The sequence below is a fragment of the Gymnogyps californianus genome, chromosome 4, assembly GCF_018139145.2.
Source record: "Gymnogyps californianus isolate 813 chromosome 4, ASM1813914v2, whole genome shotgun sequence".
In the NCBI taxonomy this organism is placed as follows: Eukaryota; Metazoa; Chordata; class Aves; order Accipitriformes; family Cathartidae; genus Gymnogyps; species Gymnogyps californianus.
In genome coordinates, this window is record NC_059474.1 from 1921741 (window position 1) to 1947262 (window position 25522).

The following is a 25522-nucleotide window of genomic DNA, read 5'->3' on the forward strand; positions in this document are numbered from 1 at the left end:
TCGACTATTCTCTTTCCTCCTTTTTTTTTTTTTTTTTTTTTTTCCCCCTGTTCCCTTTTTTCATCACTGTTCTTTCCTGGCCTTGTAAGTCATCTGCTGCTTCAAGTCAGTGGCTGCCACCACAGTTCCTTCGACTGGAAGCCTCGGGGGAAGGTAGGGTAGTGTCAGCCTAAAGCAGACTTCTGCTACATGGCAAAACCAGAACGCTCTTTGGAGAAGTCAGGGGAGCAAGACTGCCTGAAATGGAGGCTAGTTTGAGGGTACAGTTTTGCAGTATACCTAGTCAGCTAAAGACTGCTACTGAAAAGGAAGAGTCTGGCTTTTCCTTGTCCTGCATACTTGTTCCTGCTGCATCCCTTCTGCTAAACCCACCATGTGGATTGGTGCAATCAGATCAGCTTGCTGTTCAGGCTGAAATGTAATGGTAGGATTGGAAACGGAGATGGTTACATTTCAGCTGGATCAGAGTTCTCTTGCCTGTGCATAAAAAGGAGGGGGAAACACATCTCTGGGCTGGGAGGGAGAGACTGGGGCTGTCCCTTCTTGCTGAGGTGTAGTCTTACTGCTTGAAGTGGAGATGGAGAACGTGGGGGCTCTTGTTCAGGACTACATGTAAGAGGCTGAGGAGGGAGGGCAGAGGGAATTGAAGCAAGACTTACTTGTGCTGTTCAAATAACTGTTGAAGCCATTACTGATCTAGCTAAACTGCCTTGCACTTTTTGTAGAGAGCCAGCTCTGTTGTTGTGTCGATGCACACGGAAGTGTCTTATTTGTCACCTAGGTTTGCATAGCTTCAGTGTTTTACGTTGGATTCTTTTTATATATTGTCTGAACTGAAATGCTCTTAATGACCAAATTTCCGTTCTTGCATACGTACATACAAATGTAATCAAGTCACCCTTAATCTTCTCTTTGATTATACTAAACGGATTTAGTTCCAGGAGGCTCTTGTGATGAGGCATGTTTCTTCAATCTTTTAGCTGTTTTCTCAGATCCTCCTGTGATATTTACAAATATGGAGTTATGGTCATCAGAACCTGCAAATACCATTTCAATAGTAGTTTCAGTACAAGGTTGGAAAGAATAGTCCTTGTTACTACTTATTCACTATTCTTCATTTTATATGTATGAAAAATTTGCTTGCCATTTTGGACGCAGTATTGCACTGGCCTCCCGTCAGTGGTTTGTTTGTCATGACCCCAAGTCCTCATCCAAGTTGTTGCTTTCTGAGGTAGTCCTTAACTCTGTTAGATTTGCTGGGGTGCTTTGTTCCCACCAACATACGGCTGGGCTTCAGTTACATTAAAACTTATATCCTTTGCCATGCTGTGATGCCAGGTGACACAGACTGCCCTGTATCAATGGTCTGTGCGGTGGGATATTTATTGCTTGGCAAGTATCTGCCTCATCTCTGTGCATTCTCTGTAAGAACTTAAGAATTTCTGAAGTTTCCAATAGGGCAGGGACAAGAACGGCTTTTGAAGGGACTGACTAGATGCATACCCATGCAGTGAGGATTTCCTGTTTATAATTCTGCTTGGAGAATGCTAAATCATTTTTCATCTGTTTGAGTGCTGCGTTGACTTTCTTAATACGAATGTTGAGTGGTGCTTAAATTTTTCTTGATATATTATATCTTTAAAACATTGCTTTATCAGCCAAATGTTGTGACTTATGTTGTGTGTGTATATATATGTATATGCACATTTATTTTATCAATACATGTGTAGTTGCATTAAAAAAATTGTTTGGCAAGATCTATTTTTGACAGCATTTGACAGCTTTTTTTTCAATTATTTTTGGTTCCCTCCCTCAGTCTTTTTTGTTTCTTCATTTACAAAGACAGCACACCCAGTCTTTATTGTGTGGAAAAGCTTTTTCTTTAATCACTCCTGATTTTCAGTTTAGCTTGAAAACACATTTTCATTCAAAGTGAAGAAGTTAAGCTGAAAATCAGGAAGGCTTATTTTCCTCTTCTATTGTAAGAATAAAAATGAGATGCCAGTTCTGAAAACATGAAGTGTATCATGATGTGAGATGACAAGTCTAATTTGATAACTGCAATTACTGTTGCCTTTGTTCACTAATATAATTTTAAATGTAAAACAAGATTTGGGAGGAAAAAAAGTACATCTAACAAAGCTAAGACAGTTTAGATTCCAACTTGCTTAATGTTTCTCAAAATACATGTTTTTGCATCTTTAATGCAATTCTGTATCCGAGCTAACTATGGTTAATCTACTTAGTATTTTCAAGTATAACAACAAAAAATTGTTTGAGTAAATGTGCACTAAACAGAATAAATGCATTGTAAATATTGTCTACTCACAGTTAGTGGTTGGAAATAAGGGATCTAATGTGCAAGCTCTGTTTGGTTCTAAGTCAGCATCAGCCACTGAAAACAAACCTCTTTGTTTTCTGTAAAGTACATTTTAAATAAATGCTAAGGAGATTACAGTGAATTAGATCAGTCTCCTGTTCCATGATTTTAAACCATGATTCAAATTGTGGTTAAAGTCACTTAAGTACCAATCAGTCTGGTACATTAGACCACAATCTTGGTTGTGCCCTATAATATAACAGAGCCCTGAGGCGCTGTTATATTATAAATGAGACGTCCCTGACCTTGTTCCTTATTTTCTTGGCTCCTGCTCTCTCTATGCTGATGCTGCCATTTTCTCCTCTACTTTTTTTACACTTCCATGTGTGGTGGTGGTGTTTTTTGCATCCAGCTTTGCACAGGTTCTCACCAGTCTACATTGGAGCCTCTTCTGAATGCCTCTTCTTGTCAAGTTGCTCAGGAGTAGCTATTCATACCTGTTTTTTTTAAGATACGTATCATCTCCTTTCCTATAAACTTCCAAAAAAGCAGGGGGCTTTTTTTTACTTTTCTTTCATGTTTGGTACTGCAAATAGTTAAGACGAAAGTGAAATGGAGCGGTGACTAGTGCAATGCATTTATCCAATAAAGTAAGGGGGAGAGTTTAGCTTAAAAGAGGTGCTGGGTGCTAGAAAAACAGACTCCCCACTTAAGTTGCTGTAGCATGTTTGTGCCATCTGTACTACAGGTGCTAAAGTATAAATTTGGCTTCCTCTAGGAGACATGAGGCTGGCCATGTGGTGGAGACAGCTGCTGAGATAGAAGGGAATCTTTGAAACTGTATGGCAATCATATTATTATTTTTCTAGCTGCTGATGAGGTGGGACTAGAGGGCATCCAAATTTTGAGCCAGCTTTGCTGTGTGATGTCGAATTATTTCTATCCATATAATTATCCTCTCACTACATAGTGTTCTAAAGTAATTAAAAAATGTTAATTTGGAGTATTAAATTAAAAATGAATCAGGTCATCTTGTGGTTGGATTCCGCTCATCAGGTGATGTAATACAGGCTGTAGAAAGCCTCAGGATAAAGCTGATGTAATGTAAACTTGATTCTTTGTAGGTAATGGTCATCTTATCTGATGTGATTATGCTTCTGTAAGTGATACAGAGCACAGCTTGTCTGAGATGGTTGAAAACTAATGAACCTAAATTACATGAATGTGAATTCTGGTTCTGAAAGTCATACTCTTGACGACAAACAGCTTTTTGCTTTAAAAAAAAAGCTTACTTATCAAAGTATTGAAAGTAATTTTTTTTTGCATCCATCAAACATGTATGTAGTCATTTACACTTATCAGATACCAGCTTATAGTTGTTTTTATTCTTGTGCTATAAAACATCTCCTTTTGTTTTTTTAAGTAGTGCACTGAAAAAAGAAGTGCCAACTACCTCAAAGAACAAGGAAATATATGATGGAAACAGAAATTTATTGCTACAGTAGTAGACAGTGGTACTAGTATAATTGTGATGACTAAGTTTTATTATTACTTGTATCTTGAAACCCTAAAGAAGAAAACCTATGCAGCCTTTGGTATAATCAAAATGTATGGAAAAATGGAGACTGGGAAAGGCATCAGTGGGGATTCTTGGCTTTTAAAGAAGTAAATGGTGATCTGGGTAGAAGCCCTGTGGACATTCTCCGACATGTACAGACTGCATGGAATTCACGAGGGGAGGTGCTGACTAGTGAGTAGAAAAGGATAGGGATGTGCAAAAAAGTTTAAGGATAAGAGGGTAAGTTAGAGATGTCAGTGTCACGTAGCATTTTGAGATTGATGAGAAGAAACCTGAATTTGATACCTGATAAGAAAGCTAACTTTAATACATGAGGGAACGTGCTTCAGCAGAGGATTTAAATGATAGGATTACATCATTTTCACTGCAGTTGGCATGTTTTTGAATTTTGAAGGCTATATTAGTTGGCAGAGCAGTTTAAAGAGGGATTGCCTGGCAAGCTTTTATTACTGTGTTATTGTTATTTTTAACAGATATTCAGGACAGTCGATTCTCTCCCTGTCTTCCACTGCTGATGTATTCAACACGAGGCCGAAGATTTTCAGATGAGACACTTCTCCAGCAATCAGAAATGGATTTTATTCCCCTACGGTAGGATAAAGTTACCTGGTGTCTTGACAGAACGCAAACCTTTTTTCCTGAGTGGCCATGAATTGTCCTACATTTGATGATTAAATAATTACAGTTTTGTGGTCACAGAAATAAGACAAAGGTGTGGTTTACTCTTTGTTTGTTTTGTATAGAGAGAAGGCATTGTCAGAGTTCTACTCATTTTTTTATTTTGCTTTCAAAAGAGTTTGAACAAGGGAAAACCAGAACAAGCCTCTTCTGAACTTGTCATCCTAATGTACCTGAAGAAAATGGGAAAATGAGGAACTCCACCCTCTCAGATATCTTTTTAGCTTTCTTAGACTCTGAACTAAACTTCATGAAATTTTGGGGACAGAAGTCAGATACAACTTGTATTTACAGTAGTAAATACATGCATACATATACATGTAATAATTATGTGGTTTGTATGTACTGGAGTAATATATGTCTTATGTGTAATTTAAAATACATATTTTTTTTATAAAGTATGAATACATAAAGAAATAGCTATTTCAGTAAAAGTCTTTGTCCAAGCCTTCATTTCAGGGTGTGACAAACGATTCCTTTTGTGCAAAGAAGGCAAGAAATCCTCTGTCCTTTATTAAAAAGAGGAAAAAAAGAAAGTGTGCCTATAAACACACATATTTACAGTGTCATTGATGTTTAGGCTTCCTTGTACTTTTTTTGGTGTGTGACAGGAAGCAGATTTGTTTCCCGATGGGATACACTGTGACTTGTGGATCAGAACTTAGTTCCACCAGAGCCAGTGATCTCCTTGCATGGAGTAATATTAACTGGGGTTTGATGATCATTTTCATATAAAATAACTATTAATTCAAAATCCGCAATAAAAATATTAGAGGTTTATAGGAATTTGTTGCTTGTGTTCATCTGAGACCTGGCTTATTTTATATCCTTTAAAGAAATAATTGATATAATGAAACTGAAGTAGGGGATTTATATTAAAAAAAAAAAAAAACAACACGTGCAAATTTATACGTGTGTAAGCAAATCCTGTATTTTATTTAACTAATAAACATTAGTTTACCAAGGTAAAAAATACCTTAGTCCTAAAGAGGTTGAAAAATACTGCCATATTAAGTAGAAACTAGTATTATTTTCAAACCTTTATTTTATAGGGCAGTAGGGCTTTTTGATATTGTTTGGACTTTCTTGACATTTCTTCACATTTTGGCCTGTTTAGGGGATGTATTTATGTGTATGTTGCTAAACATATTTGTTATTTGTTTAAGTGAAGTTCTACTTTTGCCTCTTATATTAAAGCAGAGAATATGGATGTTGAAATAAAAAATATGATCAGAAATTCACGTCCTTTTCTTGCCTCTTACAGAGGAGTCCCTGATGTTTCTGGTGCGTCTGAGGAGCATTCAAAGCCTTCGCACACCCGTGAAGCTGTGTCGCTGACAGACACGGAACCTCCCTCTAATGCACCCAGTGACTGCTTTACTTTGTCCCAGCATCCTCTTCCATTCAGACATGTGGAACCTTGTGATGCCACTTGTAGTGGTTCTTTGTCTCAGCAAACCTCTTTTTCTGGACAACTACTTGTGAGCAAGGAGGCAAATGAAGACTGTAAAAATGGTACTAATGAGGAGGCATTGATTCCCCAAACAAGTGACAATTTAGCAAACTCCATTTCAAAGGTGATGCTAACCAAGGCAAATAGACTGAACCAAACGGAAGCTCCTCTTGCAAAGCAGACCTGTAGCACGTCTGTAAAAGGTGAACGTTTCTCTCGTGACAGCAGTGTGCCAGCTACTGTTTTTGAGCTTTCAGAGAAAGAAAAAGGGTTCCTGAGGCATGAGGAGTTCTCATCTTCAGAAAACTCCTCTTGTAAAACAGCACTGACTAAGAATTCAGAAAAAAGTGAAAGAAAGATGCAAAAGGAAAAGGTAAAAATGGTTGAGAGTGAGTCAGAAGGGTGCATGAGGCAACTAGAGAAGCTGGAAAAAGAAAAGAAGGTTCCTGAGCTTGATTTGTCTAATAATTTATCTGACAATTTGAGGAAAGACAATTGTAAAAATTCAGATGCTCAAGATGTTTTTTCTGAAACAGGCGAAGGAGTGTCGAAGGAGCATGGAGTGGATTTAAATGGCTCTGAAAGCTTGAAGTTCGTGGCTGTTACTGAGGAAGTCCAGGGAGCTTTCCTAGATCATCAGCAGAAACAACTATCTCCTGCAGTGAGATCTGAGAAAGAGGAGTTTATCCCTACTGTGACAAGCACCAGTGATTGTGCACCTAAACAACTAGTTGTGACTGACATGGAAGCTCCTTCTTCCTGCAGTGAGGCTGGCCCAGTGGAAGTAGAACCTGGAGTAAGCAGGAGTGAATTAACTATTTCAGATTTTTCCATAGAAAGAGGACATAAAGTTACAGGCATTTCCCCTTCCTTTAATCTTGTAGGTGATGGCTCATTCTCTGTACACTTTGCTCATCCAAGCTATCAGTCTACTCCAGGGATACTTCTAAAGAAAAATGTTAAGCCAGAAGAACTTGGTGTCCTTGTGAGCAAATCAGATATTCAGGCCTCTCCTTCATGCTTAAATGAAGAAACTTCAGGGAACTCATCTACCAGTACACCTGTATCTGTTGAGAAGCAACATTCACTCCCATGTGCTCAGAAGGAAAACAATGAACATTTTGAGTCCTTAAAATGGAAATATCCCCACACTGGAAGAATTCAGTCTCTCCCATCGCTTAGTTTCATGGAAAAGGTAGGAGCTTGGAACGTGAGCCAGCCAGAGGAGGTATCTGATGCAGTGACTTCATGTGACCCAGGTGGAGTTTCTCCTAGAAGGAAAGCCTACAGTGCAATTGCCAGTTCTTCAAACAATATTTTGTCAACACAAAAAAGCAGTAGAGACGCCAAGGATTATGTTGCTGCTTGCTCTAGAGAGGCAGGTTCCCTGGGAAGTTTGCATTTTCATAATAAAAACTTACTGCTTGTCCATCCTCTTACTAGATCTCAGTCTGACAACGCGGTAAATGTTTCTGGTAGGATCACGTCCTCGGTTGAAGTTATTCCACCAGCAAACTCAACAGAGGCATTGCAGTCCCTAGAAGAAAAAAGTAATGTTTTAGGAGTGTCTGAAAATAGTTCCGGAGGCTCAATGATACAAAAGTTTACAGCTCAGATTGTTTCTGGATCTAGTGGTGAAGATGTAGAAAGTAGTAATACAGGACAAAGTTCAGACCCAAATGTTTTTGTTTCCGGTGAAGGAGTTGCTCAGCTCCTTAGAGAGGATGGAAACTCTCCAACTGATGACCAGAAGAACTGTGATGCTCCTGAAAATCAGTCTCACAACCTAAATATTCCTACTGGCTGTGTCAGCATGGACAATTTTGTTGATATTTCCCCAGATAGTTTGAATCTTTCTGTTAGTTCTGGGGAAAGTAGCCAGGGGGGCTTGGGCTCTGCAGGGTACCCTTCGGTGTTTTCCAGGCACTTCTTCACCAGTGCAAAAGATGATAACGTCATCCCCGTTGGAGCAACTTCTTTGGAAACTCCAGAGAAAGAAGAGCTTAATATTGAAGAAAGGATCCCAGTAAGTTAGTTTCTAACAAAAATTTGTAACTCTTCTTTACCTTTTGATTATGAAGAGATCAGAGTACACTCGGCTGTCATAGAGTGAGGAGGACAGAAGTGCAGAAGGTATCACAGGAACGAGACACTAGCATGCTTATAGTTAGTTTCCGATATCCAGTCATGTTGGGAACCTGTCATGCCATAGTTCATCGTCTAGAAATGCTAGCAAATATGTGTTTTATGTAAGCCTAAAAAAATCTTAAAGGACCTTTTATAACTGATTCTAATTTAAACTCCGGTTTCAGAGTTATCCCATTTTTTTTCCACTGTTCCTTTAGGAGACTCTGGTAGGGTCTACATCACTACAGACTAAACGAAAGGGTTTTGCACTGGTCTGTGCTACTGGTGAATTTCATCCATGGTATTAGTTCAGCTTATCTTAAATACAGGGGTGGAAAAAATAACTTCTAGGTAATATTTAACATGGGCAAAGAAAGGGTTGGATATGGGAAAGATTTTTTTGGTTTTTTCCTGGTATAGATGATAGTATCATGGTAACAGAATGCAAGAGAAATGTAAAGATTGGTGGCTGATGGTGGTGAAACATAAAGGACACAGGAACAGGACATAGTGTTAGTGATAAAAAGTGAAAACTGTTTGATAAAAGACTTGTAAATAAATTGGTTATAGCTCTTTTAGCAGAGCATTGATAAGCCATTTCTGATCTTCCAGATTCTTTCAAAAGATCAGGTTATAATTATCCAAACATGAGGTTGAGACTCAACTGCTGACTAAGGAAATGCTAGGCTGCAGAAGAGAGAGATGAACTTCACACACCCACAGTTCTGCAATAATAGCAAAACCAACACAGAACTCCTTGGCAAATCAAATTGCCTTTTTTTCTATAAATACTCGTTTTGCTTGTTCACTTTGTTCCAGTATCTAAGGCATAAATTCTTGATTCTTTGTATATTGCTCATAAAGGATGTTTGAAGCCTCTGCATACCTTTCCTCCTTTGTATCTTATTTGGCTAATGCAGATTTCTTTCCCCCTTCCCCATTTTAGGATGGTTGGTGAGAATGGAGGGCAGATTGTGGCAGCCATGTTAACTGTACTAATAGCTGTTGAGTGTCAGAGAAAATTAAATGCAGATTTATGTTAATGATAAACATGTAATTATCTTCTGAGTAAGTGGCTGTTCCTCTCACAAGATGACTCCTATAATCATTAGGTCTTTGGAGCTGTGTTTTAGAAGCACTCTTCTCTCAGTTGTCTTTGCAAATACGTGTTGAAACAAATATAAATATTGTAGGGAGGATATTTTAAATGAGATTCATGAGATGTAAAGCTTGTCTGTTACCTCCTTTTTTTAATGACTATAATTAGGCATGTTCTCCAGCCCTAGTTCTGAGGCATTCTGCTCTCATAAATCACTGACAAGGTAAAGGAGATTAGGTCACATCTATGGCTATTAATATGTAGGTTTATAATAAAAACATATGAAATAGATTGGCTAAGATCTATAAGGTAATTTATTTCATTTTGTTGGCTAGTTTAGGACATAGTATAGGTGAGTTGAAATTAACTTGCCCCTACAGGTGATTAAGTCAAGGCAAATTTTGTTGGTTTTTTTTTCTGCATATAATGTCTGTATGTAAACTTAGATGCTCAGGAGATCCTAGAGGGCTTTTGGTGGGCTCTTACCTCCATGAGACTCCTCCAGATTTCAAAATATATTAATACAGGGAATGATGCTGTGTGTGTCTGAACTGACAGTCTCCTGGATGTTGCAGAGAGAGAGCTGGTCTCATCCTCATAACATTTTTCTCTAGTGTATCACAGAGGTTTAGGTTTTGAGTATGATTTTCATTTGGCTTCTCTAACTGCTTTGTTTAATGTTAATAAAGTTACACTTGGATAGCAATTTATATAGACATATATGGTATACAAATAGCGCTTGTGTGTATTTGTTCTGTACTTATGGAAAAGGGAAAAAGACATGCATTTTATGCCATCTTTACTAAGAATGGGTTTACTGCTTTATCTGCGCTAGTAAAACTAAGGCTTGGTTGTACATAGAATTTGTATACTTGAGTATCCTACGTTTTATAGAGTTAAACCAGTGCGGTAGGTTGTATCCAGAAATGGTTTCATAGCCAGGGAGTTTTTGAGGTACTGCTGAAATTTGTTCATTGCAAGCTAGGCCACTGAGTAGCTGGGCAATTATATATTAGACTACCTGTGTTTCTTCATAAAACTATCAACAGCAGAAAGTGATTCTGCCCCTTGGCCAGTACAAGTTTATTCCCTACAGAAACGTCACAAAAGCTGTTTCATGATGTTTTTTAACCAGCTCTGACAAAAGGGTTCCCAACTATTTGCCTCTAAGGCTAGCCCGTAATGAACTTGTCCTTAAGAGTGAGGAACTTTCCTGCTGCCTAGCTTGAATTTCAAAGTCTGATAATGTTTTCTGTGCAGCAATCATTTGGGGAGAAAAAGGTTTTTAAACCAAACTTTTGTGTTCTCCTTCCAGCTGGCAAATGTCATTTTAAACAGGTGAGGCTGAAGCTTACCAGTCTCCTCTGAAGTGTGAGACTTCTTGCTCATGCAGTGTACAGAGCATGCATTTTGAGTAAAAAGACTACAAGAAGTCAGCTGTCACAAGAACAAGATATGTGGCCTCCTCTTTGCTAACCTTTTCCATCGTTTCTGGATCCTGTGGAAAGGCCTGGACACTGGTTTGGTGGTAGCAGGCTACTGCCAGTTGCCATCTTTGGCACGTGATGAAGGAAAGCACCAGGAAAAAACTGTTGGTGAGCGCAAGCACAGGCTACCACCACCAGAACAGTTCTTGCAACTTATTTCTGGATTGCTGCCAAACATAGATTTATGAGGAATAGATTGCAGGATGTGTCAGGCGTTCTGCTGGGCTGCGCGTGGCTTGTGAGGTGCCTGTTATGTAGGCCTAGTCATGCTAGCTAGAAAAAAGGCTTGTCACTCATGGTCCAAAGGATAGAATAAGCTGGAGATGTTGTCCCATATGTGACTGCTTTAGTGTTTTGGGTGAACTGTTAGTGTGAGTTGAAGATGACTGAGGCTCAAGATGTTTTAAAGCAAGTTGTGTTTAAGATGATGTGGAAAATGTGCAACTTCAGAATCCACTGACATTTTGTAAGAGTGCCATATGTGTTACTTATTTCTTCTTTTGCCAGATATATCTTCGCAACCTTGGCATCGATCAGTCACCTGGTACTATACTGACGCCATTTGTACCCCGAGGACCGATCAGGGAGGTTGAATTTTCCCCTTCAGAGCTTAGAACGCTGAAGGACTCCACTGACACACTGACAAGGACTGTTCCGCAGCCGCAAGGTATGGGGAAGGAGGACCTTGTGATGTGCAAGCCTTAGAGAACACAGAACTTCAGACTCACCTGTGAGGTTGCTCTTGGCCTGATAGTGTCAAGTGTGTTTCTTCTCATGGGTTGCGCAGTGTCATTCATATGAGTTGATCTTCTCCCATCTCAAATGTGAGATTTGACATTGGAAAAGTACGCATTAAAACCTTTGAAAACATGCCTTCTCACTAACGAATCGTGGCTACGTGGCATCTTCTAGCCAGTCCAGTGACATTTGATCCTTTTTTTTTTCTTTATTTCTCTTTTATAAGAGTTCTTAAAAAGGAAATGTTTTGTATCTGAAGATTAAAGAAATGTTACCAGACTTTTCTTCTTGTGAGAGAAATAAGTCTTGGTTTCTCTTTCTTTCTGAGACTTCTTAGTGTGTTCAGTGTGACAAGAAGTTAAACGCATTTTATAACTGACCAAATCTGCTCATAAATCCATCCATCTCAACATAAAAAAAAAAAAAATTGCTCTACAAGTATTGAGTCATTTCGATATGAAGAACAGAGTGTGCTCAGTTAGGGTTAAGATGTTCTTCAGTGGCATGCCCATGTAGTATGTCATTAAAATTTGAAAATGTGCATTGCAACTGCTTCAAATGTGTATTTTCCTTGGCATATTCTGTTTTGGCATTTGCATCTTGTATCCAGTGGCGAAGAGCAGATCTGAAGCCTCTTCACAACAAGTACCTGTCTAACCCTTTGAATATCTGGGACTTCAAGAATCCTGCACTGACCTGTTTTGCTGACCAGAAGTGATTAAATGCATCTCTTCTTACACCTGTTGGGCTTGCTTATTTTCTTTTATTATTTTTTCCTTCTTTAAGCATTGTGGGAGACTTGGCAACTGAAACAACTTGGCAATCGGTACAGGGGTAGAGTTGTCCTCAACAGAGATATTATTCAGCTGGGCTCTGGACTACTTAATGTACTTGAAAATATCAGGGTTGGGCCATGAAACAAAATTGTGTTTGAAACAAACAAAATAGCTGTTGGCAGGCATACTTGGGAGCTGGCTCTTCACTGGTGTGTGTACCTGCCAGCATGGATTTAAGAACAGCATTTGCACTTAAGTTTGGCTTTCTTTTTTTTTTTAAAAAAAGCAATTAGGTGTTGTATATCCAGGTGCTAAAAGTGCATCTTGTCTGCTTTTGGACCTTTCGAACCAGTAGTGGGAAACAAGCTTATCCATAGTGTGTCCTTTGCCTTCTTCCAAAAGGATATTTTGGAAATACTGCCCCACAGCCCTCCTGTTTCTTGCAGGGATACTTTTATAATCCAAGTGTTCATCTGGACATTCAAGCACCGCTATGTCATTTATCTAAGAACGTTTATTTAAAATCTAGTCTAAGCATTTATTTAAAAGCAAGTTATTTAAGTCAAGTTCTGTAGTTTCTTTGATATTTATCCAAAATGGTCTAAGAGATTTCTTTCAGTAGACAATTCTCATGGAAGTCTTAGTTCAAGTCTCATTCTAAAAACAGTTTCCTAAATGTTTTCCTATATTTGAATTCTTCTCTCCCTTTACAAGCCCTCTAATACAAGAAAAGGTAGTCTTTACTGATGCAGCTGTTTTCTGGAGCCCCAAACTTAATGAATCTTCTGTTTCTTTGTAGGTAAATTGCTGTCAGCAGTTGAAATTACGCAAACAAGTTTTAACTCTGGCACTTCCACTCTCAGTATGTCTATACCGATGAATTCAGAACTTGGCTCTGATATTCTGTCACCCCGTGAACTCTCTCCCCGCTTCTCAAGATCTTTTGGAGAAAAACCAGTGAGTCAGTGCAGTATGTCGTGCCACCAACTGAAGATAACAGCTCCCATTTCCACACGACGGGAGACAGAGTGTTCAGCTGTCTCCAAACCAGCTGAACCAAACCAGCAGCTGCAGACTGTTTCACCTGACTGCCGTTCTGACAGAGAGAGTCCCATGCTTGTTGCAAAAAGCGTTCAGGATCTGCTAGCTAAAAATGAGTCGAAAGATGTGAATAGCAACCTGCAGAGATGGACTGCCAGTTCTTCAGCTGGAGTTAAAAATGAAATGGAAGTTGACAGAGGATCACAAATTTCAAGTGTAGGTAGTAAGAGAAATAAGGGTCAAGAAAGTGATTCTTTGATTGGATCTGGTGCATTGCAAGAAATACATAAACTTTTGGCAGAGGCTGAGGATATAGCTGGCAGGTGGTGTGATCCTGTCTTTTCCACTGCCTCTTCTAGGGAAACTGGTGAGTCTTCCCCAGTGCTGATTAGAAAGGAGGATGGCCCTGAAGATTCCAGGTTAGTGAAAGGCAGCATCCCTCAGTTTCAGAAGATGCTGTCACGGGATGAGACTATGACCCGAAGAAGTATGCAAGAAGGGGGGTCAGTAGTAAAGCCTCTGAATTATAACACAGGCAATTTAAGATGGGAAAATTCTTTTGAAGTCAATTTGCGCAATAGTGAAGAGATGATGAAGGGAATGACCAAAGAGTTTAGGACAGGAAAATCCGTAGGAAGGTCTGAGCCAGAAGGCTGTAGTAGTGTAACTACAGACAGAAATCAACCTGGTTTTGTGGGTCTTGCACAAAGCAATGGAAGTAGTGAAGTCAGCTCTGGAAGAACTTCAGAGCTGGGGAATCCTTCTTCCTCAGAGCCTCTAGGCAGTGTCACTGATGTTGCAGCAGGCTTCCAGAATATGTTGTCTAAAGCTAGTGTAGCTGGAAGCAAATCAGGAGGCATGCAAGAGTGCGATGACAGTAGCAGTGGAGATTCACTAGCTGCGTGTGTCAAAAACCTTCTGAGAAATGGATCACCTGTGATACATACAACACAAACTCTGAAGAGTGCAGATGAAGAGGAGAGGAAAGCACGAGGTAATAAAATGTCTCAGTTGTGTTTTATCAAGTGTTATGTTAGAACGGCAAATCTTTATTTAGGTATATGTTTAAGGGATTACTTTGAAATGAAAGGGTATGGATGTAAGAGGACCTCTGAGGTCATCTGAGTCTGTTCCTCTGATTTTAAGGGTGTTTATATTATATTATTAACGATAAGCTTTAATGGGACAGGGCTTAAATGTTCAATGTTTTTTAGTCATCTTATGTAGTATGATAGAATGGGATAGAATTGAACTTTTCCAGTTTGAATACCTTCTTTTGCCTGACATTGACACGAGAAAGTGTTTTGTCCACATAACTCTTAGGCATGTGCTAGGTTAAGAATTTGGGAGGGGATTGTGTGAAAGAGTGTCGACTTGAGTCTGAGACTGTAAAGATGACAGAACCAGGCAATGGGTCCAAGTTATAAAACTGTTATCATACATGATGTGAGAAAATGGAAGGGGAACTGCTTTCTGTTTTGTGTTCTTTGTGTAGCATGGGTGAAGCTAAAACTGGCCAGCCGATCTCAGGAATCTGTGTCAGACTTTAATGAAGAGGACCAACAAAGAATAGAGGAAATAAAGGCAGAGCTGCTTCTGAGTGCCAAGAAATCTGCACTAGCCAAGGTACAAACCAGACAAACCAGCTGCTCTGGAGAAAATTTTTGAAGTGGGGGATAAATGCTACTGTCTTGCTGTGATCTTAAAGTGATGAATTATATTCCTGCAATATTTTTGAAGATTGGTGGCTAGACAGGGAGAGGGGGATGCAAACTAATGAGAGTTCTGTTTAGTGGAGACACTTGTTTCGGCTTAGTCAGTTCCTACATATGTTTTAGGACCAGCCACGGCACATGCTGTTGTGGATTTTTTGGGTTTTTTTGTTTTGCCCCAGACAGTAGTTAGATATCTTGGGTGAGGGGGATGGTTTGGGGTGTGGGGGAGTGACACACAACTGAAGATGTTCTGAAGGAAGGTATGAAGGACAGAGATGTGGTCAGTGATGATGTGGTGGGAGAATTGGTGCTATTGTGGTGAGAAAGTGCACATAGCTTGCGGCTCTTAATTGGCTTAATGGGTGCTGCTTTTCACAAAATGTTTATGTGTGTGCTGATTGTGCCTTGTAAACTCCTCCTTCTCTGGAAGGAGTTTACTGTACAATGCAATATCGTCTAGGTAATAGCAGTATTTGTTGTGCTACTTCCCATGTGTTCTGAAATGTTTACAAAGGAGTGTGATATTTATTTTTGAAAGGATGCTTCAGAGAAGAAGGGAGTAAATTGTTCCTCCTTTGTGTTGACTGTGTCAAAGGTAATGGGCTTCAAGTGTGAGGAAGAGTCGTATTAGAAAAGAAACTCCTTAACAGTAAGGATGATAGGAAGATTATGGAGTGTTAACCATAGTATGTTTTTAAGAAGAGCTTGGGCAAGTATCTGTAAAGAATAACCTAAGTGTAATTAATGCTCATTTGGGGCAGGGATATAGACTAGATGAGCTTTCAGTCTCTTACAGCTCTATTTTTCTGCAAAAACTTGACATTGAATTGTCATGTTTTGCATATCTCCTTTGGAACATTTCTAGTTCATATATAAACATATAGTATATCTGGATTGGAATTTGTCTAAGCAGGAGTATATTACCTTCGGTTCGACTTTAAATAATCCATTTTCAGCATTCATCTGGTGTCCAGTCTAATTATGTCATGATTTCTAGGGGCTGTCTGTGTGTCCAAGGTAGGGCATTATTCATAGAGAGTATTTTGATTGAAGGAACAGACTGGAAAAATGCAGAGATGCTTGTATAACATGAGTAGTGGATGGATGATGTATTCATGTGTGCAGGACAGAGAACCCTGAGTTGGTGGAAGAGAGACTGGATAATTAATCAGGCAGCTAAAGGTTGGGGCAGTTTCTGAGGAGAATGTAGAAAACTTGCATTTGAAAATACAGTCATAATCTGTCCTTAATCTGGTGTTTCAGACAAACGCCCTTAGCTTTAGCAATATCTTCCCTTTTTCCGTCTCTTTTTCCGTCTCTTTTTCCGTCTCTTTTTCCGTCTCTTTTTCCGTCTCTTTTTCCGTCTCTTTTTCCGTCTCTTTTTCCGTCTCTTTTTCCGCAGACTGCCTGCCTTCCAGGAAAAGCAGTAGGGATTTGTTTGTTTGTTTTAATTAAAAGCCTTGCATTAGCAAGAATGAAAAGTAGTGTTTTAAGAGTAGTCTGTTTGTCTTTCTAGTTTCTTGGGCATGAACAGTGTTGGTAATATAGACATCAGCTTCTAAAAAACATCAGACCAAACTTCTCAGGTATTCATGTATTGATGTAATCTTTGTCTGGGGAGCCTGGAAAAAAAAAAGTATTTTAACAATTTTATTTATTTTTAGAAATTCAGACAATTCTTAAAAAAGAAAAACAAAAAACAAATACATTTTTGCTTCAATCTACTCATCAAAAACTGGAGGCCCTGAAGCTTTTTTTTTCCTAACTTTTAGTTTTTGTTAGATCACAGCTTTGTCCCTAACATTAACTTGTTACAGACTGGAACCAAGTATTTCACCTTTATGTGATTCAGTGTCAGCTATGAATTTTTTTATCCCAATTTAGAGTAAGAAAAAATTAATCATAGTTTTGCAAACCAAGATTCCAAGAAATTGCTTTAGGTCCACAACACTTTCTGCTTTGATCTTGAAAATATTTTTGCTCTACACTGGCTTTAATTTGAGATAAAAAATGGTTTTGAATTTGCAGAATGAAGATGGCTGGGTTTTTTTGTTATACTTAAGATAAATGTATTTTTCCCTCCAGGCAAAACAATGTGTCACTGAAAAATACAGATTGTTGAAAACTATTTAACTGAAAAAAATGTAGCCGGTTTTGTTGCTGGCAAAATAATCTACTATAAATTTAATGGAAACTGTTCTGTAAAATACCTGTTGAATTTATAGAGCAAAGCTGGCCACGTGCTGACTTAAAAAGAACAGAACAAAGATTATGAAAAGATATTTTCCTTCCACTAAACTTTAAAGACTGAGAAAGACAAACTGTTCCTAGCACTCATGCAAACAATTCTTTCGTCAGACCGTCATCTTTATTTAGTGCTTCTGATGCAGGCTTATGATGAGTGTTCTTTTTGGAAAGTTTAGACTCTGCCTCTCGTTTTTATAGGTGACAACTCAAGAAATATAATGTACCACTGTGATATTTTACTGTTTCCTGCAGGAAGCATGTGAAGCTTGTCTATAAAAAAAAAAAAAAGAAAATGCAACGAAGGAGCAGGATGGCTTGGGAGAGTTCATCTCAGTGATCTTTTAATTCTAAAGACTGTTCCATCTTTTGAGATAGTCGAGTATCTGTTTGATAGCTGTTTGTCACTGGTGATGTGTTAACAGACGCTCTAAAAAAGAAGCATCATAATGATTTCTCAAGTTCTAGCTGAGCAGAGTGTTTAAGGAGGTGATTGGGACATATGCACATAAATGGGCTCCAAACATGTACTCAAGTGCTCAGCTGAATAGTGGCCCAAAAATGGGAACATTCAATATGAGCATTTAATTTTGAAGATGTTCATGAGTGTGACTCAGAATTGTATTTTCTTTGCTTTCTCTTCTGTAAAATTGACAAACCTTGCGTAGTGAATCTGTTTTCTGTACACTTCATTTGTGGAGTCCTCCTGTTGGTTTTATAGCTCTTCCATTACACAAAGAGAGAAATATTCTATTCACGCTGTTACGGTTTTCTAGTAAACACTAAAGCTTGGCAGAAATGCTTAGGAATAGATGGCAAACATGGAACTCTTGACATCGAGCGGGTTTTTTTCTAAATTTCATACTGACTCAATGTCATACTGACTCTTCCTAAAGGTCTTAATTGGCCATTCATGGAAAGAGAAGTGCAGTGCATTGGGCTTCTTTAGGAGGGAAAGGAGACAAAGGCTGCGGATTTATTACCTGCGAATGTTTTGTAAAGGGGCCTAAGAAATGTGCCATTTCAGATTGTCCAGAGATGGGTCTTGTGAAACTTAGGATGAACTGATGGCACTCTCCTATAAACTTGTTTGTGATGAAGGGAGGCAGAGAGTTGCCAAGATATTCCTATAGATAGGTTACTGTTTGATGAATAATTCCTACATCTGTGGCCATGCTGGGGGGGCTGTAGAGATCTGTTTTTTGCCTGAGCAGGTAAATTGGCAGTAGAGTACTTACTCTCTTCGTAGGCTTGAGGAGTTTAACCATAGGATGGGTGATGCTCTTCAGTTACAAAGAGCCATGAACAACATGATGTTTGTTGGGATTTTTAGGAAAAACATATGAAAAGTCAGTCGTAGGCTCCAGAAATCAGCCCTGTTACTGTTCTTCCACTGAAATCATTAGGGTCTTTTCAGATAAGAAGAATTTCAAGAATAACAGAGAAAAGCCAGAGACTTGTAGGTGCTATTCTGTTCCAGGAGCATTGTCTTTCAAATTTAACCACGTTCTTCTGCCATCTGTACGTGTACATTTGTTTTGGTCCCCCAGTTGAGATTGAGGGGGTTTGAGTTGCTGTTAGATGAAAGTACAGTTGCAGCGTATTAAACCTAAGAATTTTCCTTCTAAATTGAGGACCTTCTTACCCCACCTGTATTTTTATGGGTGCCCAACAGCTATCTCTTGACTTACCTAAGAGTGTTCCCCCTTTGTATACTGAATTCTTCCACTATATGCTGTATTTTTCCACTCCTTATACTTTCTCACTTTTTCAGGAAGTTCACTGAGTTGTAGCTATAAATTTGCACTGCAATCTCTTGTGGATCATATGCCATACAGATCTTTTTTGGAAAGATGACACATAACAAGCACAATAAAACGTGAAAGGCTTGGGAAGATGAGTTTATAGCAACTTCTGTGCTTGCTTTCAGTAGTAGGAGTTGCTGTGTATTACTTCAAGCCATTGAACTGGTATGTGGTTTAGGGAAGAGATCATCTTGGGAGCACCCCTACCCTGGTGCAGGACTGCTCTGTGTCCTTGCGTTCTTCTACAGTCCCTTGTTGTCCCTCTTGGCTATAGGAAATACAGGAAGCCAAATAAACTAGTTTACTTGCTTAGAATAGATAAGGCCACAGAAAAGTACTGCTTTGGAATAATAATCCAGACCTTGCTGAAATAGTTTACTGCTAACGACATCTGGGATGTAGAAAGGATGGAAAATACGTTGTGGAATACTTGTTTATACTTTGTAACTTACACCAAAAATGTGTTTAACTGATCTTTATTTCCAAATTCCAACTAGCTGCTGAGGATGTAATCATCCAGGGACCTGTGTTGCACTTTATTAATAGAAATATACTCTGCTGTTTCCACAGTTGTTCCAATCAGTAGGAAAAAATAAATATAGAGTAGTTTGTTTTTGTTGTTGTTTTTTTTTTTTTTTTTTAAATGAGCTTATCTGGCCCATCTCCATGGCAGTACATTTATCTCAGATTTGCTCTCTGCACCTCAGTGGAAGTATTGTAATTTTTAATGACACTTAAGTTAAGGAAGTGCAGGTACTGATAAATTAATGAAATGATGTCCACACTTAAGAAATTCTCTCTAAAGAAGGCTGGTGGCCTATAGTCTCACATACACTAACATGAGCTCTAATGATTTGGCTGTAAGGTTTGGATGCTGATGAAATTATTTGTCTTTTGTCTTGTCCATTTCCAGTGTTCACTAACCATCAGACTGCCTCTGACGCTAAACTGACCCGTCAAAAAGAATCGGGGTGAAATAACGTAAGAGGGAGCTGCTTCCTAGCATGTTGTGTGAAGTGTGGTGTGGTATTTTGTGTCAGGAATGGGACTAACTGTATGATACCTGTTTTAGTTAGTGCGTAGCTAAGTGAGGGGAATCTCAGTGTGTAGATAAATGTTCGTTTCTGTAGAATCGATACAGCTACTTCCAAAGGTTAGTGTTTCAGTTGTTTTGTTATTGCCCCTCATTGGAGGTGCAGTGTTAACAGATCAGGTGAGTAGTTGCCTTAATTTGCTTCAGGGCAAAATCTGTTGCAGTTTTTTGATTAACGCTGATAGTAATAAATTACTGTGAGTGGTAACTTAAGGTTTTCCCAGTTGTACTTGCAAGGCTTTCTCTTTGTGCTCTTAGAGTAACAGGTTTTCTGCATGCATCTGGGAGAGTGTTGTTTTATTCACTTGTTTGTAGTGTGATCTTGAATCTAGAGGTATTTGCATTTCTTTTCTTCCAAACTACCTTCTCCTTACGCCAGTCAGGTAAGTTGCTGCAAAGATCAACTGTCAGCATTTGGGAACTTCTGCTGTAATGAGAAAAGTCTTGGAAGCAAAGGTCCTATCCATCCCTGCCTCCTGATCTCTCCGCATGCACGGGGAGTTGCAGAAAGTAGGGAAATGAGGGTGGTGAGCCAGTCAGAGAGAGGGGATCACGTTTTGTTGTCTTGTTGATCTCAGTAAATCTCTGCAGACGATGAATGTGCCTTGTTAGTACCTGCTGTTTGTAATGAGTTGAAAGAAGAGTTTGGAATATCCAGACTTCATCAGTATTTAGACACGTTTATTTCTACTTTGCTTGGCAAGTAACTAGAGCCATTTGCTGAACCCTTCACACCTTTTATCTCTGTATGGTATATTTAGTGCTTTGTCTGCAAAAGGTGTGTCAAGAAATCGGGTTACATTTTGAGATGCCAGAAGAAGGTGTAGGTTCCTTAGCGAGCAGGCGCTGTAGCCTTGGGAATTTTCCAGTTAACTGCAGTGTCAGTGATCTGCCTCATTAATAGGGAGCTGAAAGGCAACGCCATCTGATGAGTATGCTCAGAGAGTAGGGCGTGGATTTTTTTTTTTTGTCTGATTCTGCTGAAGGGCTATAGCATATGTTGCTTTAGTTTTATTTACCTGGTATGATAAATTGCTGTTGATTGTTCCTGTTGGGACTTTTTTTCGATGGTGGAATGAGGCTTGAGGTACAGGAGAAGATGAAGCAGTGAGGACTGGAGAGCATACTGAAAATGGGAATGGTTAGTAAAATCAGGCAAAGAAACCAGGACAGAAGTTTAGTACTAAAGTAAATTATTAGTTTCAGTTTCCTAAATGACCACAGGCAGGCAACTTAAGACACAGCATTTTATGCTGTTGTGTAAAATACATGCCAGAGATGCCTGAATATGTGTAGTCAAATAGCGGAGTCCTAGATATAGTGGCTCTGATAGTGGGGGGTGATACAGATGTGGGGCAATTTGCATGGTCGGACAAAGGTGTAAATGTAACTTATTTTTTAAAAGATTTTATGAGCAAAGACAACTGACAGTGAACTTCCTTGGTTTTGGTGGGATTAGTGTCTTATCTGTTGCTAGGAATACCTTCTCTTTTTTGCAGCATTGTCACCAGCTTTCCAAACAAAGAAATAGTATTTGTGGCAAACATACCTGTTTTGATGGGAGAATGAGAATGATCCGCACCTGACAATTGGAAAGTTTTTACAAGTTATCATTTACCTTAAAGAGCAAATCAAAGCTCTGATTATGTTCAGTCATTTTTTAATTATTGTCAGCAGTAGGCAGTGACTGTAAAAATAAAAAGATTTATTACAGCTCTTGTCTGAGAGGGAAATTGGCATACTTGTTTTAGGGGAAAAGAGAAATATCAATTACAGAAAATTAAAGCTTTTCTAATTAAATATTTTCTCATGCTTTGTAAAGAACAGCTTTCTTTTCTTCCCACTTGTTCCCATGTAACTGAGTTCCTTTCATTTTAGTTCTGCTTCATAAACGCTAGAGTCAAACAACTCAAATGCAAGGGAAAACATTTTACATCGAGTTCTGTTTCATGTAGTGATAGTTATGGCATAGCAAAATGTTAGATGCAGAAGTATCCCTGTAACCCTAAAACGTCACGTAATGTAGTGCTTTGATAGCGTGGAATTTGTTTGGACTCTGGTCCAAACTGGAGGAGTTTTAGTGTGTGTCTGCTACCTGATTTCTTGGAGGTTGCCAGAACTTAGCATTACATACTTGGTTACGGTTTGAGTACTTGGAACTGGATGTAAACATGGGTTTCTGCATTGTTTTGTTTTTCCAAACTGTGCTGTGAAGGGATGCCTTTCATCAGTAATTTAGAGATCACGAGTAGTTAAGTTGTATACAAGATCTCCTTCCTTGGAGATTTTCAAAACTTGATGGGACAAGGCCCTGAGCAACCTGTTCCGATGTTGAAGTTAGCCCTACTTTGAGCGAGAGGTCAGACTAGAGACTTCCAGAGGTCTCTTCCAACCTAAGTGTTTCTGTGATTTTGTGTAGCTAATTGGCTATCTTTTTAATTAATAAAATTATCACTGAAATCACAAAGCTTTAGCAGGGTGTATTTTTCTCTCCCTAAATCCCTTCGAAGTTAGTGAATAAATATTTATTCAGAAGACAGTAATTTTTCCCAGTACATTATGAACTGGGTTTATGATAAGTGTCCAACTGTGTATGAAGCCAACTGATAGAAAGGAAGAAAGTTTTATTCTTGTTTTCCAGTGAGTGGAGTGACGTTGAGAGGTATTTACAACTTAGCCTAAGTAACAGAGTTACAACTTTATAGTTCACAAAACTAAGGGGTTCTATTGTAGATGTCACTGCTGCTGTTTGTGTTAGCATCAAAACCATGTTAGCTAATTTGCTGGCATTTAAAATATGACAAGTTTTTAATTAATTCCATTAACAGATGAGTTCCAGAGAAAGCATGTGCTCATTCATGATGATAGACTCTTGATTATTGACAGCACTAGTCTTTCTTTGAATTCTGCAATCCAGATTTTGGCGAGGGCAGGAAGTTGTCCACATAACCTATGTGAATTCTTCTATATTTTTCAGGATCCACAGGTATGTGTTTTGGAAGCTGCTTCTGAGTATAGCCGTAATCAGGAACAGGACATAGAGCATTTCAAAGCTCCAAGTGACAAAAGATTTCAAACCGACAAACAAACGCAAGCTGTCAGGACTAAGGAGCTTTTAGAGTCAAGCTTACGACAAGCTGTGCCATTATATAGAGCTGATCCTTCTGACTGTTGCCTGCTGAAGGATACGCAGTTTAAATCTTTGAGTACCATTCAAACACCTATCTGCAACCAACATCAAACAGTTGCAACTAGTCATTCTGATGCTGTTGTTGAAGTTCATCCATCATTGCTGAAGGAATGGGACACAGGTGCAATGAGGTCTGCAGCGGCTTCTGATATACAAGCAGAAGTCCATTTATCAGCTCAGAAGCAGCTGTCTATGGAGAAGTGTTCTGAAGATATGGCTAAGCAAATTACTTCTATCACCTTTTCGTCCCGAAAACGTTTGCAGTCACCATTGACTTCCATGGCACTCAGCAGTAGTCTTACTAGAGATGGTCTTGATGGGATAATGCCTTTGGAGGTTGACTCTGCTAGCACTGAGGAACAGAGCCATGGCAAACAACACTGGGAAAGATCTAAGACCTGTCCTCCTTCAAGTCCAATGCTTGCTGGCTCAGTGTCTAATGAGATTGCTTTTACTGCTGAGAAAGACAGGTTTCATCATGTCTCTGCTGACAGTAACAGAGTTGGAGCTTATCAAGAAACAGACTGTTTGTCAGATCAGGATTCTGTAAGCATCCATGCTGATAAGAGACAGACCCTTAGCGCAAAAAATTCTGATGTTCTGCCTCAAGATGTGACTGAATTGGGCAGGCATAGTGCCAGACTCGTGGGGCTTGACTGCGATACAAGATTCAGTAAAGAAACGAATAGATTTAATGAACTCCATTCTATAAGCTCTTACCAGCAGGAGAAAAGCAGTCCACCTGGACGCATCCAATTACATGAGAGCTTAGAAGGTTCAGATCCAGCCGTACAAACTGATTTGCTGAAGGGCCATATTAAGTTATTGGAAGAAGAGAAGAAAAGTCCTTCTGATGAAGTACCTGTCGTTCAGAAAGAGATTGAGAGAGAGCAAATTGGTATGTCTCGCCATTCATCTACGGATGAGATTTTATCCACCACGTCTGTTTCTCCTTCATCACCAACTAAGAAAGTACTGTCTTGTGTCCACATAACTCTTTCCTCAAAGTGTAATAACTCAGAGCTGCATGGTGATGTGAGTACTGAAAGTGAGATGAGATCGTGGGATAAACCTGAAGTTAATACTCAACCAGCGTCTTTAAAAACTCCAGAAACTTTAATGGAAGCTGTTTCTAAATTATCAGCTGCTGACCTTATTCCAGAAGATCAAAGATCTTCATCTTTCCCAATGCCAGTGTCTTCAGCAGATCCCTGCCTAGTGCTTTCCTCTGTTACAATCACAGCAGGGCAAGAGCTGCCTCTGCAAAGCAGTGAAAGACCAGAAGTCACTGTTCTGGTTTCAGGGGGATGTAGTCTGAAGAATATCTTCAACTCTGTAGTTCCTGCAAAAACTGGGAAAAGTACTTCTGATGCTACCACTCAGATAACAACAGAAAGCCCTGAAAAAACAACCTTTTCAGCAGAAATATATGTTAATTCACAAGACAGTGAAAATGCTGGCCACCAGTCGTCTCTCCAGAAAGCACATGAACTTCCCAACAATACAACTTCATCTCTTAACAAGATTTCCTCTTTCCCAAGGCAGAGTGGTGAGCAAATTAGTGTCTTTTATATATATGTAGACTTTCATCTATTCAAGTTTGAGATATTTATAGCTATTAAAAAACAAAAACAAACCCAGCTTTTTTGTGGAAGTAACATTCTTGAGATAATTTTGATATTTAAAGTTGCTCATATGGGAAAAAAGCCAACCCTTAAACTCGGGCTTTGCAGTCTTGTGGGTAGGGAGTTGTATCAATACAGTTGTGATTCAGTTCACATTTATCTAGAACTGAATTTGTTATGTACAAGTCTGGTTCAAGAAAATTTCTGACATTTGTTTCTAGATAATTTGATTTGGTTCACTGCTATCTGATTACTGATTTACTCTCTAGTTAAGGTAGTACAAAAACTAAGAGGAAAATACGCACGTTGCTGTTTTCAATAGAATAAAATAGAAAAATGTGCAGGGCTTTCAAAATCTGTTGACAGAGGAACGTGGATGTTGCACAGTGGTTTCCCACAGTGGTGTTTTATACTACTGATGTGTGTAGACTTGTGTAGTTTCATTATTTTTCCTGGGCTCCGGGCTTTGTATCTCTATTCTCAAGCTGTTTAAAATAGTATGAGTTGAGAGAGCAGATTCTTTCATTATATCAGAGTGCAAAAAATATTTCA

At 39.0% G+C, this 25522-nt stretch overlaps 1 protein-coding gene across 1 annotated transcript in view; it reads left to right on the forward strand.

Moving 5' to 3' along the window:
• Positions 1-25522, forward strand: part of ALMS1 (ALMS1 centrosome and basal body associated protein) — a 76949-nt gene that overhangs the window by 23422 nt on the left and 28005 nt on the right. Inside the window, exons 5-10 of the mRNA XM_050895477.1 lie at positions 4373-4490; positions 5842-8056; positions 11251-11410; positions 13057-14292; positions 14794-14924; positions 23133-24894. Coding sequence (XP_050751434.1) covers positions 4373-4490; positions 5842-8056; positions 11251-11410; positions 13057-14292; positions 14794-14924; positions 23133-24894 — 5622 coding nt within the window. The remainder of the gene's footprint in view (positions 1-4372; positions 4491-5841; positions 8057-11250; positions 11411-13056; positions 14293-14793; positions 14925-23132; positions 24895-25522) is intronic.